The 17,632-nt window shown below is 42.9% G+C and overlaps 2 protein-coding genes across 4 annotated transcripts in view; one reads left to right on the top strand and one right to left on the bottom strand.

The window, feature by feature from the left end:
* LOC116991542 (ras and EF-hand domain-containing protein-like) overlaps positions 1–12,554 on the top strand; it is a 50,303-nt gene extending 37,749 nt beyond the window's left edge. The window contains exons 10-17 of one of the 2 annotated variants that reach the window (XM_033050226.1): positions 926–1,094; positions 2,506–2,625; positions 4,832–4,976; positions 5,999–6,080; positions 8,602–8,716; positions 9,770–9,889; positions 10,315–10,391; positions 12,096–12,554. In XM_033050226.1, the coding sequence (XP_032906117.1) occupies positions 926–1,094; positions 2,506–2,625; positions 4,832–4,976; positions 5,999–6,080; positions 8,602–8,716; positions 9,770–9,889; positions 10,315–10,391; positions 12,096–12,195 (928 nt within the window). In that variant the 3' untranslated portion in view covers positions 12,196–12,554. Of the gene's footprint in view, positions 1–874; positions 1,095–2,505; positions 2,626–4,831; positions 4,977–5,998; positions 6,081–8,601; positions 8,717–9,769; positions 9,890–10,314; positions 10,392–12,095 lie in introns of both variants that reach the window. The other variant, XM_033050225.1, reaches the window with a different exon arrangement.
* Positions 758–17,632, bottom strand: part of serf2 (small EDRK-rich factor 2) — a 28,366-nt gene continuing 11,491 nt past the window's right edge. Inside the window, exons 4-5 of one of the 2 annotated variants that reach the window (XR_004416819.1) lie at positions 17,141–17,166; positions 758–780 (exon numbers count right to left, since the gene is read on the bottom strand). The gene's annotated coding sequence lies outside the window, so the exon portion shown is untranslated. Of the gene's footprint in view, positions 781–15,864; positions 17,167–17,632 lie in introns of those variants that run through there. The other variant, XM_033050228.1, reaches the window with a different exon arrangement.

The raw sequence follows: 17,632 nt of genomic DNA, 5'->3' as shown, positions 1-17,632 counted from the left end.
CCAACCCTCCCTTCCATTGACTCCATTTATACCTCACGCTTCCTCGGCAAGGCCAGCAGCATCATCAAGGACGAGTCGCACCCTGGCCACTCCCTCTTCACCCCTCTCCCAAATGGTATAGAAGTGTGAAAACGCACACCACCAGATTCAGGGACAGTTTCTTCCCAGCTGTTGTCAGGCAACTGAAGCATCCTACCACAACCAGAGAGCAGTGCTGAACTACTATCTACCTCTTTGATGACCCATGTCTCTATATACTGTAAATTGATCGATTGTAATCATGTATTGTGTTTCTGCTAACTGGATAGCACGCACCAAAAAGCTTTTCACTGTACCTCAGTAAACGTGACAAAAAAACTAAACAGAACCCTGTATAAAGTGTTGTAAATGATTTAAACAAGGCAGGTGTGGAGAGATCCATCTAGGTTGTGAGGAGATATTGCTCACTGGTTGGTTTAGCAGCCTATTGCTACAGGAGGTAAATATTTGGAATATGTAGCATTATAAGATTGGTGGCGGCACAGTGATGCAGCGGTAGAGTTGCTGCCTTACAGCGCCAGAGACCCAGGTTCAATCCTGCCCACGGGTGCTGTGTGTGCGGAGTTTGTACGTTCTCACTGTGACCGCGTCGACTTTCTGCGGGTGCTCCCACACCCCAAGACACAGGTTTGTAGGTTGTTTTGGCTTCGGTAAAATTAGCAAAATGTCCCCAATGTGTGTAGGATAGCTCTAGTGTACGGGGTGATGGCAGGTCAGCGTGGACTCGGTGGGCCGAAGGGCCTGTTTGCCACACTGTATCTCTAAAGTAAAAGTCCGGGTTAATTGGACTGAATAACCTGTTTCTGTGCTGTGTATTCTGTGTAATTCCTTGTAGCGTGGCCAATGGTGATGCTGACCCCATGATTTTGAATAACGATGTATCCAGGCGCAGAATCTCGGCAGTAGCAAGCTGGGCCCACCGATACCTGGATAGTGGTGTGTCTACGACCCAGGATGTGGCCAATTATTCCTCAGATGAATATGACAGCGAGTGCAGTGATGATTCCCTTGAAACGATGCACTACAGTTACTCGTACGTGGCCTCCGATGCAGAGGTGAGTGGACCTGGTCTGAGGCTTTAACTTCTAGACCGCAAGTGACTGACAATGGTTGATGGAATGATGCTGATGATACTCTATTGTCACTTGTACCCACTGTATGGACAGTGAAATTCTTTGTTTTACACAAAATCCAGTAAGATCATAGTTTTGACACAAAATGCTGGAGTAACTCAACGGTGTGGGAGAGATGGAATGGGTGACGTTTGGGGTCGAGACCCTTCTTCAGACCCGAAACGTCACCCATTCCTTCTCTCCAAAGGTGCTGCCTGTCACGCTGAGTTACTCCAGCATTTTGTGTTGTGTCTGTCTTCGATTTAAAACCAGCATATGCAGTTCCTTCTTACACAACAATCGCTACGATAAATTAGGACAATTCTTCAGACGACTGTGAAGATGTCCCGTACCAGAATGGCAACACGGTGGCGCAGCGGTAGAACTGCTAGCTTACAGCGCTAGAGTCCAGGGTTCGATCCTGACCATGGGTATGGAGTTTTTATTTTCTCTCCGTGACCACGTGGGATATCTCCATGGCGGGTGGGCAGTACAGGCCTGCAATCCTGGTATTGCCACGGCACACCGGGAGATTCCCAAAACGCAGTTTTGACCATCATTCGTCTCCTTCCACCTCCTCCGCTAAGGACTCCTGCTGGTGTAATCCTGCTAGTCCACATTCCTTTCTATAAACTGCCATAGAAATCTGACAACCGACCCTAGCAACTCCAAACCAGAAAATGAATAGTGTGCTTCCCGGTAGGTGCACTGGTTCTGTAATGCAGTCAGCAACGTGAGGTGCAGTCACAATCAGCTTGTGTTTGATTGCAGAATAACCCACAATGAGAGAGTGCTCGAGAATGTACATTTCCACATAGACTGAATGAATGGTGAGAGACAGGAATGTATAACATGTACAACCCCAATTAAAAAGATAATCCACTCAGAGTCCAATCATTAATCTGTATTGTGTTGTGGTTCACAATGAAATGTTGAAATTTTGAAGGTATTGTTGTGTTTGGTTTCCTGATTCAAACTCCACGGCCTAATCTGACCATTGGTTTACTTGCTGTACTTTGTGTTAAGTGAATACTTTGTCTTTTTTCCAGCAGAGAGGATTCTAAAACTAAAGGACATAGGCTTAAGATGAGGAGGGAGAGATTTAAGATAAACCTTGGGAGTAACTTTCATGCGGAGAGTAGTCTTATCTGGAATGTGTGTGAGTGTGTGTGTACCTTGGTAGATGTGACATTAATAAACTAAACTAAATTGGTGAAAATTTTAAAATGTCAGAAATTATTGGGGAATTTTAAGTTTTTCATTTACACGCAGTGTACATTAATGGACGATTCACCTCTCATGGTTTGTGTTGGTGAATAGCAGTGAATTTATTGTCTGGCTGTGTTTCTTTCAGACGCCAGAGGTGAAGACGGAGGTGGAGGGAGTAGCTGGAAGCTGGAAACCCTCGAGACCCGTCAGTCGCTGCAGTTCCACCGCATCTTCCCGGAGACGCCTTCCTGCATTCACACCCAAGGTAACGTCACGACAGTGACCACCAGCAACATGCTCTCTGCCCTGTCTCTCTCCGATAAGAACACGCACAGTGCTTCACTGTTTATGTTTAGTTTGGAGAGACAGCACTAAAACAGGCCAAACGGGTCCGCACATTAACACTATCCTACACACACAAGGAACAATTTTTTTGTTTTTACATTTATACCAAGTCAATTTGCCTACATACTTGTACGTCTTTGGAGTGTGGGAGGAAACCGAAGATTTCGGAGAAAACCCACGCGATCATGTACAAACTCTGTACAGACAGCACCAGTAGTCAGGATCGAACCCGGGTCTCCGGTGCTGCATGCACTGTAAGGCAGCAACTCTACCGCTGCGCCACCTCAAGCCCTCTCACTGGGTGGGAGTTGAAGAGGGAGTGAGATGAGAGAAGGATGATAAGAGTTGACTACACTATTATCCTCCATGGTTTCAGCTCCTTAGATTGACGTAGGTCTTGCAAAGGCATCTCATTGCTCGCCCAGAGTCTCCTTTGCGAAGGCAGGCATGTTTGTTTCTTTGGTTTTAGTTACTATGCTCTGTCTATACTATCATATACTGCAAAGGAAATGTTTTTACACACTGTTTCTTATAAAGCAACATTTAAAGCTGAAAACATATGGGATTACTTACATGGAATTTAAAGTGCAAGTTTTATAGACTGTTTAGCTCTACATAAAAAAACAAAGTGCTGGAGTAGCTCAGCGGGTCAAGCAATATCTCTGGAGAACGTGGATAGGTGACGTTTCAGGTCGGGATCCTTCTTCAGACTCTCAATGGGATAGTGCAATTAAATTGCCTTTAAATTTTGATATCCTCAAGCCATCTGTAATTTGATTAATACAATTGAGATGCACTAATGCAACGCAGCAGTTTTAGTGCTTAGACTGCCACTTCTGATTAACTTTTTCTGGAATTACTAGATGATTTAAAAAAAATTATGCAGAGCCATTTGCTAAATTGTGTGGTTAATTGCTGAACTGGCAAATGTGAAAAATTGTGGATGTTTTAATTAAACCTGATGCCCTTGAATACGCAACAAGTAGACAAAAGTGCTGGAGAAACTCTGCGGGTGTAGCAGCATCTATGGAGCAAAGGAAATAGGCAACGTTTCGGGCCGAAACCCTTCCGGGTTTCGGCCCGAAACGTTGCCTATTTCCTTTGCTCCATAGATGCTGCTACACCCGCAGAGTTTCTCCAGCACTTTTGTCTACCTTCGATTTTCCAGCATCTGCAGTTCCTTCTTAAACAAGTAGATTTTGCTGTTTCTCCAAAATGTTAGGCAACTGATAACAATGAACAATTCTCCCAATGGAATGGGAGCACCCGGAGAAAACCCACGTGGTCACAGGGAGAACGTACAAACTCCATACAGACAGCACCCGTGGTCAGGATTGAAGCCAGGTCTCTGGCGCTGTGAGGCAGCAACTCTACCGCTGCACCACCCTAGGCACAGATCTGGCTATGGTTGAATAACAGAGCTGTTTGGGGTAGTTCACTGAGATGGCGACTATGATATTTTCTATAAACAGAATGCCATCTTTGCAGGAATGGCCAGGCTTTCCACAGGGTCACAAAATAGGTGGATCACCACAATCCACTGACCATTAGTTCATCTCTGGACCACTACACAGCAAATTTTAGCTGGTGAATGTCTAAGGTCTCCATTTCTGGCGTGAGGTTGTTTGCATTGTTATAAGTTTTTTTTAAACTGAAACGATATGCGCATTTTTAACCATTTCTGAAGTTGGTTAAACAGTTACACAGTTGGCAATAAGTCAAGTCAAGTTTATTCGTCACATACACACACGAGATGCGCAGTGAAATGAAAAGTGACAATGCTCGCGGACTTTGTACAAACAAACAACAAACTACAAACTTCAAACAGAATGGAACAGAATCACATATTCTTTTACATATTACATATTGTGGGAGAAATTCCATTTGGAATATTTTGGAGGACCAAGAAACCAAGAAAGGAAAAAAACTCCCCCCCCCCCCCCCCCCCCCGAAATCAGTCTGAGTAAGGGTCCCAACCCAAGACATCACCTATCCATGTTCTCCAGTGATGCTGCCTGACCTACTGAGTTACTCCAGCATCCTGTGTATATCTATGGTATAAACCAGCATCTGCAGTTTTTTCATTACATTATGTACATTCTTAATCATGTTTTTAATGTTTTCAGACGGCAGGCTTTGTGGGCGATGACTTCCGAGGAGATGGACCACTCTACAGACTTGTCCTTGCAGGAGATGCGGGGTCGGGCAAATCCAGCTTCCTGCTGCGTTTGTGTATGAACGAATTTAAAGCACACATTCAGACCACGTTGGGTGAGCTGACTGCCCCTTGCTGCCCGGCCCTGTATCTTTAATGAATGTGATCTCATGGGAAGCTGGAGTAACTCAGCGGGACAGACAGCATCTCTGGAGAGAAGGAATGGGTGCTGTTTCTGGTCGAGACCCTTCTTCAGTCAGGGGAGTCAAGGGAAAGGGAAACGAGAGATATACTGTAGTAGATGATGTAGAGACATAAAGAACAATGAATGAAAGATATGCAAAAAGTAATGATGATAAAGGAAACGTCATTGTTAGCTGTTCGTTCGATGAAAATTAGATCTCTTGGGAAGTTTGATTATTTTCAACCTGTTAACCGGGAAGGACATTTGGTGCAGCGGTAGAGCTACTGCCTCACAGCGCCAAAGATCGGGGTTTGATCCTGAATACGGGTGCGGTCTGTAGGGAGTTTGTACGTTCACCCTGTGACCACGAGGGTTTTCTCCGAGATCTTCGGTTTCCTTCCACACGCCAAGGACGTACAGGTATGTAGGTTAATTGGCTTGGTGTAAATGTAAAACTTGTCGCTAGGATAGTGTTAATGTGCGGGGATCGCTGGTCGATCCATTCCATTCCCCAGCACTTTGTGTTTACTGAAGACTTCAGCATCTTCAGTGCTGCATTGCTTCAGCCAGCTGTGGAGGCCAAGTCATTGGGTATTTTTAAAGTGGAGATTGACTGTTTTTTATGGGCCGGCCATTGATCACCCGTTCATACTAGATCTGTATTATCCCACTCTCTCATCCACTCCCTACACCCTAGGGGCACTATACAGAAGCCAATAAATCTGTAAACCTCCATTTCTTTGGGATGTGGGAGGAAACCGGAGCACCCGGAGAAAACCCACGGGGTCACAGAGAGAACGTGCAAACTCTGTACAGACAGCACCCGTAGTCAGGATTGAACAAAGAATATGCTTTCCCCTGTATGCTGGGTCATGTTAATGAGTGTAGATTTATTTAACCATGGTTATTCTTTCAAAAGATCCGATCCAAGTGAAACTTGTCATCTGTTTCTAGGAGTTGACTTCCAAATGAAGAAGCTACTGGTTGATGGAGAAAGTGCCACGTTACAGATCTGGGATACTGCCGGTCAGGAGAGGTACGGCAGACTGTGTGAAATGAGGATATATTTGTTTCTCTATTTGAAGCCTTTGTTTAGGTCAGACTCCAAAACAATGCGCCACTGAAAATCACTTTTAGTTTAGGATTTATTTTATCATCAAGAGTACCGAGGTACAGTGATAAGCTTTTTGTTATCCAGTCAACGGAAAGGCTATACGTGATTACAATCAAGCCATCCACAGTGTAGAGATACAGTATAAAGGGAATAACATTTAGTGCAAGATAAAGTCTGATTAAAATGGTCAGAGGGTCTCCAATAAGGTAGATGGTAGCTCAGCGCCTCGCTCTAGTTGTTGATAGGATGGTTCAGATGCTTGATAATAACAGCTGGGAAGAAACTGTCTCTGAATCTGGAGGTGTGCATTTTCACACTTCTGTACCTTTTCCCTGATGGGAGAAGTGGGAGTGACCGGGGTGAGACTGGTCCTCGATGATGCTGGTAGCCTAGCTGAGGCAGTGTGAAGTGTAGATGGATTGTACCTGGCCTTGTACTTTATTCTGACAAGGTTTTGAAATATCAGTGTCATAATATTAGCTATGTGAAAAATGAGGATGTAACCAGTTAAAAGGCTAATGTTTAGTTTAGAGATACAACATTGGTACAGGTCTTTGAGCCCAGCGAACCGACGCTGATCATTGATCGCCCGTTCACACTAGTTCTATGTTATCCCACTTTCTCATTCACTCCCTGCACACTAGGGGGCAATTTACAGAAGCCAATTAACCTACAATTCCACACAGCTATGGGATAGAAACATAGAAAATAGGTGCAGGAGTAGGCCATTCGGCCCTTCGAGCCTGCACCGCCATTCAATATGATCATGGCTGATCATCCGAATCAATATCCCATACCTGCCTTCTCTCCATACCCCCTGATAACTTTAGCCACAAGGGCCACATCTAACTCCCTCTTAAATATAGCCAATTAACTGGCCTCAACTACCTTCTGTGGCAGAGAATTTCACAGATTCACCACTCTCTGTGTAAAAAAAATGATTTTCTCATCTCGGTCCTAAAAGGCTTCCCTCTTATCCTTAAACTGTGGCCCCTTGTTCTGGACTTCTGGATGTAGGAGGAATCCAGAGCACCCGGAGAAAACCCTCGTGGTCACAGGGAGAACGTGCAAACTCTGTACAGACAGCACCCGTAGTCAGGATTGAACAAAGAATATGCTTTCCTCTGTAAGCACTGCACTGACAGCACCCATGGTCAGGATCGAACTCGAGTCTCTGACACCGTGAGGCAGCAACACTACCGCTGCACCACCGTGCTACCTTACCCGCTTTATTATAAGCTTTAACTATATAGTTAAATATAAAAACTTTAAATTAATATAATAGAAATTAATAATACTAAAATCTTAAACGATATAATTTATTTTTTGGCCATGTGAAAAGTGAAGATGTTGAAGGGTTAATGCAGGAAAAAAAATTGAGATACGGAAGTTTCACATTTTTGTGCAGACATACAGAAAATAATACTTTGAAGGTGAAATCTGCCCAATAATATTAATGTATTAGACACAAAAATCTGCAGTAACTCAGCGGGACGGGCAGCATCTCTGGATAGAAGTAATGGGTGACGTTTCAGGTCGAGACCCTTCTCCAGTCTCGTCCCGAAACGTCAACCATTACTTGTTTTAGACCAGCATCTGCAGTTCCTTATTACACAATATTAATGTATTCGAATATATACCGTCCCAAGATTTAACTTGGCCCTTGTGATTTCGAGGGAGCAATGATTTAAAGCCCAGACTGGTAAAGATGAATTTGATAAATTTGTAATCCATACCCTATTGTAAACAAAACCTGTCCAACAGATGCCTGATTGTTCTAAATATTGTTGGCTGGTACCTCTGTCTAACATGAGGGATAATGAGGGTGTGATTCATATTTCACTCTGTACAATATCCTGGTGCAGTACGAATGATGGCCCTCCCACTGTAGAACCGTTCATTTAATTGGGCTGAGGAGATGGGTCATACGTGCTAGGAGCAGAATTAAGCCATTCGGCCCATCAAGTCTCCTCCCCCATTCAATCATGGCTGATCTATCTCTCCCTCCTAACCCCATAACGCCTGGCACCCATACTAATCAAGAATTTATCTCTGCCTTAAGAATATCCATCAACTGTTTCAATGGCAAAGAATTCCACAGATTAACCACCCTCTGAATTAATGAGTGGATTTGAAGGCACACCTGGGACAAAGAAATGAGTGGATTTGAAGGCACACGTGGGACAATTTTCACATCCACATTTCAGCATAGCATTATGCCTAGTTAAACTCGCCTTCATTGCGTAAAAGGCTCTGAATGTCGACCTGGGATTGGACCACCTTGCTGTAGAACATTTTCTAAATGGATGTAAAGTCAAGCCGCATCTTTGTAATCAATTTTTACTCAACTCCTCAAACCTCGTTGTTTGTTTTGATCTGTATTGTGTTCCTGTTCACACCCTTATCAATGATGCACGTTCCTCCTTCTCACCTCCACCACTAGGTTTCGCAGCATTGCAAAGTCTTATTTCCGAAAAGCTCACGGTGTGTTATTGCTGTATGATGTGACTTCAGAGATCAGTTTCTTGAATGTCCGGGAATGGATCGATGAAATTAAGGTACAATTCAAACTGCTTGTCTGTGCTTTTCATTCTGCTTGAAACGTCTTCACATTTTTACCATGCTGTATTTGTTGTACCCCATTCACATCGTGTGAGGACAAATCTCTTGCCAAGTGGATAACAGTATCGTTGGTGTCCTGGTCAACACTCACCTCTCATTGACATCTTCTGGGGTTGTTTGATCGACCTCTATAGGGTGTTCAGACTCAATTGTATGTCAATCTCTGTCTTTCTGCAACTTCTGTGGCACTGCAAAGCCTTACTTCAGCATTACCAGATCCTAAACAGTAAAGGGCACAAAGTGCTGGAGTATCTCAGTGGATCAGGCAGCATCTCTGGAGAATGGGGACTGAAGAAGGGTTTCAACCCGAAACATTGCCTTTCCATGTTCTCCAGAGGTGCTGCCTGACCAGTTGATGCACTCCAGCATTTTGTGCCCTTTTGTGGATTAACCAGCATCTGCAGTTCTTTGTCTCTCCAAAACAGTAAACTTTGTTAATATATCTGGCACATTCGGGACTTTAGTGCCAGTCTGGCAGTTTTTCTGAAATATTGGATATTAGCCCTATCATTGACCCAAATTAATTCACTTTTGCTGAAAAATAGATCAGCTAATATGGAATGGCGGAGTAGACTCGATTGGCTGAATGGCCTAATTCTGCTCCTATGTCTTGTGGTCTTATATGCAGAACTATTGAGGGGCAGATAGGGTAAATAGCAATCATTTCTCCACTACAGAGGTGTCCAAAACAAAAGGCCCTGTGTTTGAAGTAGGCAGAGGAGTCAGCTTCTCTGACAGCAGTTAACTAATATTTCTACGAGCATTGAATTGTGAAGCCAAAGAAGGCTGTGAACCTGTTAGTGATGCATGGATTAGTATGGTTAAGACTTGATGGGTGACAAGGACGTGATGGGCTGAAGGGCCTGTTTCTCTAAAGTAAAGACAGTAGATGCCCGTTCCCCAGGTGTCTGTCATTTGCATTTTGCTGTACAATATTGCTAAATCAACTTTTGCTAAGTAGAACAATAACAAAATACTATCCTTTTCAGAATTCGACTGATGGTCCGATACCAATCATTTTAATTGGGAATAAACTTGATTTAAGAAACGAGAGGTCTCAAGCACAGCGAGGTGCTGTATTGACTGCCCATGGAGAGAAGCTAGCTATGGTATGAATTGTCCTACACTTTTTACATGCATTTAATTTCTCATTATTCTTTTTAATAATTATGCAAAATTAAATAGTACAATTTCTCTTTAATGCAGATTAGGTAGATATAACCACTCTATTCCTAAGCAAAATATCTTTCTAAAGAGCAGATGTTATATATTTTTAATGCTTTCATGATGATTGAATGTTCTATCATTTTGTTCTGGATTTGCATATTCTGGTTTAATTCATTACAGATGGTACATGGATGGGTTTAAAGGGATATAGGGAAAATGTGGGCAGGTAGGACTAGTGTAGGTCGGTGTGGGCAAGTTGGACAGAGGGGCTGTTTCCACGCTGTATTAATCTCTGTGACTCCCTATATTAGGATGATGCACTGTGTAGAACAATACAGAGTTAATTCTGTGCCTCACTTTTCTCTAGACATATAATGCTCTGTTTTGTGAAACAAGTGCAAAGGACGGGACCAATGTGGTAGAAGCAGTTCTGCACCTCGCCAGGTAAGGTCGTTTTCAACTTGGCACATATCTGCAGTGTACACTTTAGCAGCAATATACAGTATAACTGCTGCAAATTTGTGCACAGTGAATCCATTATTTTTCATTTTGGAAAATTCTTTATTTGGCATTTGATCAGTGGCATGAGGCTCCACCTAATGCATTACGGCAGCACTGTTGCACAGCTGGTACAGCTGCTGCTTTATACTGCCAGAGACTCGGGTTCAATCCTCAGTCGCTGTCTGTGTGGAGCTTGCACGTTCTCCCTGCAACCATGTGGATTTTGCTCTAGTTTCCTCTCACATCCCAAAGACGTGCGGGTTTATAGATTAATTATGCCACTGGTGTGTAGGGATGAGAAAGTACGATAACACAGAACGGGTGTGAATAGGTGATCAGTGAGCCAAAGGGCTTGTTTCCAAGTTGTATCTTTAAACCAAATCATATACATTGACTATTGGAGAAAGAGTCACCGTTGAGTAACTGTGTTGAATGAGAGAGAAATGTTGATCTAGGTATAGAAGTTTATTTGTCTTATTTTGTGCTGTATTTATGTGTGTGTTCCTGCACTGGGATAATGCGATCCCGTGTATTCATTGTTGCTTTGCCAAAAGAGATTTGAAAACCCTGAAGAAATAGCCAAAGCTACACATTACGCCGTGGACATGTGCACTGAGCAATGTTGTGCAGTTTCACTGGGGAAAGTCTTGATGCCTGCTCAACAAGCCATTATTCAAGAATGAGCCATGTTGATTAATGATACCAACCTTAAATGAAATGGAAGGGGTTCGATATTAGAGAGTTTTGTGATACTCCTATTCTCTAGAGCGGAATGGGAATCCTGGATAGTTTAACATGTAACCAATAGCTGAGATGTGGAAGAAATTAATGCAATTAGATTAATTTGGAGTTAGAAGTTGCTCCCAATTTCCTAAAAAAATATATTTTGCATATGTCTTTCCTGAGACCCAGGTAACCTTTTTTATTGCAAGATAAAAAATAAAAATGGACACTTTCTGGGGGGGAAACAACAGGAAAAATGGTAAGGTAGACACACAATGCTAGAGTAACTCAGTGGGAGAAGCAGCATCTCTGGATAGAAGGAATAGGTGACGTTTCGGATCGAGGCTCTTCTTCAGACTGAGTCAGGGGAGAGGGAGACACAGATAAGGAAGGGTAAGGTGTGAAAACGAGACACCAAAAGAGATGCAGATCAAGGAAAATGTAGAATAGATCATTGTTATTGACAATGAATTGAATTGAAAAAAAGTTAGCTGGGAAAAGATGACAACGAAGCAAATAGAGATAACATTTGATCGGGGACAGTCAGGCGTGTCACAGAACTAGGAAGGGGGAGGGATGGAGTTATTAAACAATGGTGCTGGCTCGAAGGGCCGAATGGCCTCCTCCTGCACCCATTTTCTATGTTTTCTATCCAAGCAGTAGAATGTCCAATTATAATCCAGCCCTTGTGACAAGCCAGATGGACTTAGTTGAAGGACCTTCCTTCGGGCCAAAGGGAAATGGACTTCAGCATGCCTTGGAATAGAAGATCCATCAACTAATCTTGTTCATTTTGTTCCCTCCCTCCAACTAAAGTGTCAGTCCACACCAAACCATTTCAATTCTAGAAATCTGGTCTCCAGTGAGGTTGGTTGGATATATCTGCACAATCTGTTACATAATACCATTTCTTTCCCATCGCAGAGAAGCGAAAAAGAATGCAAGCCTCAGGAAAAGTGAACCGGAGATGAAACTACTACCAACTGATGGGAAAAAAATGATGAATAATTGCTGTAAAATGTAGAGCTAAGCCTTGGTGAATTGCAGTCTTTCACTAACCTTGGGCTATCCTTGGGATTTGTAATGCAAAAAAAAATTTTTTTTGCAAACCTTTACTCTCATTTGAGAGCATCTTGATTTTATGGCCAATATGTTTGGCGAATAATGTATATTTGTGGGTAGCAGGTTTATAAATGTACATATTTAAGCAGAAGCACACTTATTTTCTATTTTGTGATGGCATTGTATGAATATAAAATCTGACACTCTAAATGTAAAAAGTAAACTAGTTTTGTAAAATGAAGGAATGTTTGAAAGGGCATGAACTGTTCAAAGCAAGCTGTCTGATTTTAATCTGAAATAAAACTGATTACAATATATGAATTTAATGTTTATCGCCGCCAACTGTTTCCACCTGCACATTCACTTCTGGCAGCGAGTGTTGAAGTGGGTTTGAGTTACTCGAGTGGCAGCAGAGAGATTACAAAAAATAGCTCCAAGAGTGGCAGCATCTCTCGGCAAACAATATCTTTTAATCTGAAATCTATATAACTAAAAGTCTCATCTTGACCACTTCCTGTCTATGCTGTTAATTGATTTTAGAAAAAACGCTACCGTACATCGCTATGATTTTTGGCCATCTTACTCACAGTCCTCCTCTGCTGCAGCAGCCCCAAGGATTTTTCCGATCGCTGAAAAATAAAAAAGTTATGAATGTTTAAAAATTGTTGAAATCAGCTGATTGGTCCTGCCAATCACCATGATGGAGATAAACCCCGGATGCTTGGACGTGAACCAGTCACCCTGGAAGATTGCGAGTGAGAGGCCACAACTGTGAATCTAAGCCGTGAGTCAACTGAACAGTGAGTCTGCAATGTACTTGCAATAAATGATTTGTTAGCCCTAAATGAAAATGCAATGAGTTGTTTGGCCTGTCCTGTGCTTTTGCTTTGCCTTTGCTTGACCTCACCTGAAATGAAAGCAAGTGGATTGTATATTGTTGGCTGGCCCCACCTGCCCTGTGCTTGACTTGACTTGAAACGGATTGACTTGACTTGCTGACTTGAAATGGATTGACTTGACACGGATTGACTTGAAATGGATTGTTGGCCCTGCACTCACTGTGCTTGACTTGACTTGACCCACGACACCCATGCTAGCACTCCAGAACCCCCTCCCCCCACTGGCCACCAATATTGGAATAGGTGGAGAGGTGGAATATTGCATTGGGGAACCAGCCCTCCTGTGTGAACCTGGGACCCAACGGGTCCCACTTAATCTAGTGTTAAATATAATGCTCAGTCCAGGATTTACCTTTACACTAATTTTAATTGTCATGTTATTAGTGTAATTGTCATTATTCTCTCCTCTCCTCTCGCATATCTTCTATTTTGAAGTTGTTTTGAGACTGCAGATGCTGATGGGTTGATTGGGAGATATTGAACAGAGGCCAGTATTTATAAAAAGACAAAAGGATTGAAGAGTTACAAATTGTGAAGCCAGATGAAATAACAGCAGGGAAGGGGGAGAAGAATAGGTGCCAAACTGGCGATGTTTGATCACAATTGCCCAATGTCTGATTTTATGTTCAATTCAGCAATTCTAATAGCTCATGTGTGCATGTATCATGCACAGAACCATATTGGAGCATAAGCTTTTAAGTAGCACATAATTACCTGCCACATGACAACGTCCATTTCCAACAAAGGAGTCTTAACCACCTAACGTTGACATTTATGCACATTATCAAAACCGAGTGTTTGGCGTGGTCATCCTTGACTCTTTGACCATAATCCAGATCAACTACAAGTATCAAAGCAAGTGGGTAACACCTCCTGCCTTTCCACCATCTGCAAAGCATTAATCAGGAGTACGATGACTACTCTCCACTTGTCTGGATGAGTACATCTCCAACAAATGTCAGCACATTCTCTGGTCCAGGGTAAAGCAGCCCACTTGAATGGCATTTCCAAAACTACCTGAAACCTTCCTTGCCTCCATCACACAGCAGTTATAATGTGTACTGTTGACAATATGCACTGTAGTTATTCACCCAGGCGTCTTCAATAGCTTCTCCCAATCCACCGACCACTACCACTAAATAAAAAGCACAGACAGCAGGTGCAGAGGATCGCCACCACTTACAGGTGTACCCCTCCCTCCAGGTTGGCACAATCCTAATTTGGAAATATATTGTCATTCCATTGGCTTTGGGTTTAAACTTTGCACTAGCCAACTGCACTTTGAGGACTGAAGCAGTTCATGAAGGTTTGTTTTTGGCCACCATCGTCTCAATTTTAAATGGACAATAAATCAGATAATAACCAGCACCCAGATCATGAACAATGCCAAAAGACTTTTGCTGATTTGCTTCCATCTAGTGGCACACATGGTCTGCTGCAGTGCATGCAGCAGTACAGAGATTAGCTGTCTGAAGAAGGGTTTCGGCCCGAAACGTCGCCTATTTCCTTCGCTGCATAGATGCTGCTGCACCAGCAATTTTGTGTACCTTCGATATTCCAGCATCTGCAGTTCCCTTTTGAACACAGAGATTAGCTTACTTATTATAAAACAGTACAGCACAGGAACAGGCCCACAATGCCCACAGCAAACATGAGGCCAGGTTCAATGGATATTTATTGTCATGTAGGCAATTAAACATGACGGTGAAATTCATTTTACATATAATGCTGGCGCTGCCATGTTTGGTGCCATTTCATTGTTCAAAGTCTGGATTCCCACGTGTTAGTTATACCAGGGCAGCTCCCGATCCCCTTGGCCTGCCAACCTTTGTCAATCTCTCTTCTGATTGGCCATCTTGTGTCCCGGGGGTGACCACCTGCGCTGGAAGCATTGCTCCGGTCCACCCTCCTACCAGCCCCTGCTCTCCACGGCCAATGTCTGCAGCGACTCCATCCAGGTATTCCACATCCGACGAGCTTTCGGCCGGTTTCGGATGACGGACAAAGTCTCCATGTGTGTTCAGCCGTCCGACGGAGACTCCGGCGGTTCTGTGTCAAACGAGCTCCGGGCGGGTTTGGCCATCCGAGCCTTTGGGGCATTCCTGTGTCAGTGGCACCTCATTTAAAGGCTTGTTCCGCAGCCTAATCTCCTCTGCCTGCACGTGATTTATATCCCACCATTCCCAATATATTCATGTGTTGGTTTAGACTGTTAACTGTGGACTGAACCCAGGTGAATCATCTTTACCAGTGTGTAAAGGCAGTGTAACCATGCTTACAGAAGGAAAGTAGATTATTAATCTAAGACAAAATGGTGGAAATATGGCATGCTTCCAAGATAGAAAGTGTGCAACTGGTTAGGGTGCATGTGTGATTTCCAGCATTATCTAGTTTTATTTGAGAGCACTGGGGGAAAAGAATAGAAAGTCCCATTAACAGAATTAACTGGGGTGGAAGGCTCCTATTAGGTAGTATTAAGAAGGAATTGAAAAAGCTGGTTTACCAAAGAAAGACAAAATGCTGGAGTAACTCAGCAGGTCAGGCAGATCCCTGGAGAACGTGGATAGGTGACATTTTGGGACAGGGCTTTTCTTCAGACGTCAGTCAGGTAGAAAGGTTTGTCTTTGTGCTTACACCCTGTGTGATTGTGAATTAAGAGTGAGATGCCAATTAGTTGAGAGCAGAGATTGAATAAGAAAATCAAAATACCATTATTCAAACAAAACCTCGAATCACTGAAAGTATAGATTTAATAAAAAGGTACAAGTATGGAATGAAAAATAGTAACACATCCCAACATAGCTGTAACACTAGATATGGCAGATAACAAGAACTTAGACCACTTTTGAATATGTAATACATAAGCCAGTATGACACTAATACAAATCATTTTTCCGACATTGAGAAGTACCATTAATTATGTCAGTTAATGGGCAAGATTGTGATTTTTCTTTATCTCTCCCTGAGTTAAAAGGATGTGAAAGCAAAACCTGGCTAGTGTTGATAATGTGCAAACCCTTGTAATAATGAAGTGAGGCCCATCCATTCTGTCAATGAGCAACTAAACCTAGCAGAACATGAACAAAGGGGCCATTGAATGTAACATGATGGAAATAGGTCAATGTAATGAAAACTAATCCAAAAACTTCCACCTATAAAGCAGCTTTAATTTACCAAGTATCGCAAGGTTTGTCATACACCACGGAAACAGGCCCTTCGGCCCAACTTGCCCACACCACCCAACATGCCCCATTTACAGCAGTCCCACTTTCCCGCGTTTGGCCCATATCCTTCTAAGCCTGACCGACACAAAATGCTGGAGTAAATAAGCAGTACAGGCAGCTTCTATTCTACCCGCACGTTTAACTTCTAAACCGTTCCTACACATGTAGCTGTCCAAATGGGTATTTTACCTGTTGTTATAGTGCCTGCCTCAACTACCTACTCTGGCAGCTTGTTCCATATACCCACCACTCTTTATGTGAAAAGGTTCCTATTGACTCTTTCCCCCATCACCTTAAAGGAGTTTCAAAATATTGCGGTAAATGACATACTGAAAGCAAATCAGGTCAGATGCATGATGACCAGATGACCAAAGCTCGACTTTTGGGATTTTTAAGTAGAGTCTTAAGAGAAGTGTTTAAGGGAATCCCAAGGTTGGTCTTATGCATCTGAGGGCACGGGGTTGATTGAGCTTGAGAGAGTACAAGATCGCTCCCAATATCAGAGTTCACTATGGCAGCATTGTGGTGCAGCGGTAGAGTTGCTGCCTCACAACACCAGAGACCCAGTATGATCCTGACTACGGGTGCTGTCTGTATGGAAGTTGAATGTTCTCCCCGTGACCGTATGCGTTTTCTCCAGGTGCTCCAGTTTCCTCGCACATTCCAAGGTTGTGCAGGTTTGTAGGTTACTTGGCATCTGTAAAGTGCCTCTCCTGTATAGGAAATATAACTAATGTGAACAGGTGATTGATGGTTGGCGTGGCCTCGGTGGGCCTCGGTGGGCCTGTTTCCACACTGTATCTCTAAGCTCTATGGCAAATGGAGAACAGGAAAGAGCAAGATAATGAGTGCATTTTAAAGCAAGTTTAAGAATTTAAAAACAAAACGTATAGCTTAATTATGATCCATTGTGGGTCAACAAACAAATGAGTGCTGGTTGAACAGTATTTAGTCAAAGTCAAAGATGCCAGGCAGTAATGCAGCCGTTCACTTTTTAGACTTTACATAATTGAAATCTAGAAAGTATGTTCCTGCGGTGGACACTTGTAGATGGACAACACAGCAGTTTAAAGATCAACCTTGGGCTCAAATTTTAAACTTCATTTTAATTAATTGCTTTCTTGTAAACAATTGCCCTTCCATTAATCTTTGCCAGTCGCTAACTGTCAGGATTCAAGTCCTCAGAAATGAAAAACGTTAAGAGTATTCTGTGTTCCATCACGACTTGGGATATTTGCCAAATAATTAGTATTCACCAGCAAATAACTGGCCAAGG

This window comes from Amblyraja radiata, chromosome 34, assembly GCF_010909765.2.
Source record: "Amblyraja radiata isolate CabotCenter1 chromosome 34, sAmbRad1.1.pri, whole genome shotgun sequence".
Lineage (NCBI taxonomy): Eukaryota > Metazoa > Chordata > Chondrichthyes > Rajiformes > Rajidae > Amblyraja > Amblyraja radiata.
Note: the sequence above shows the minus strand (reverse complement) of the source record. Positions and strands in the feature narration are given on the sequence as shown.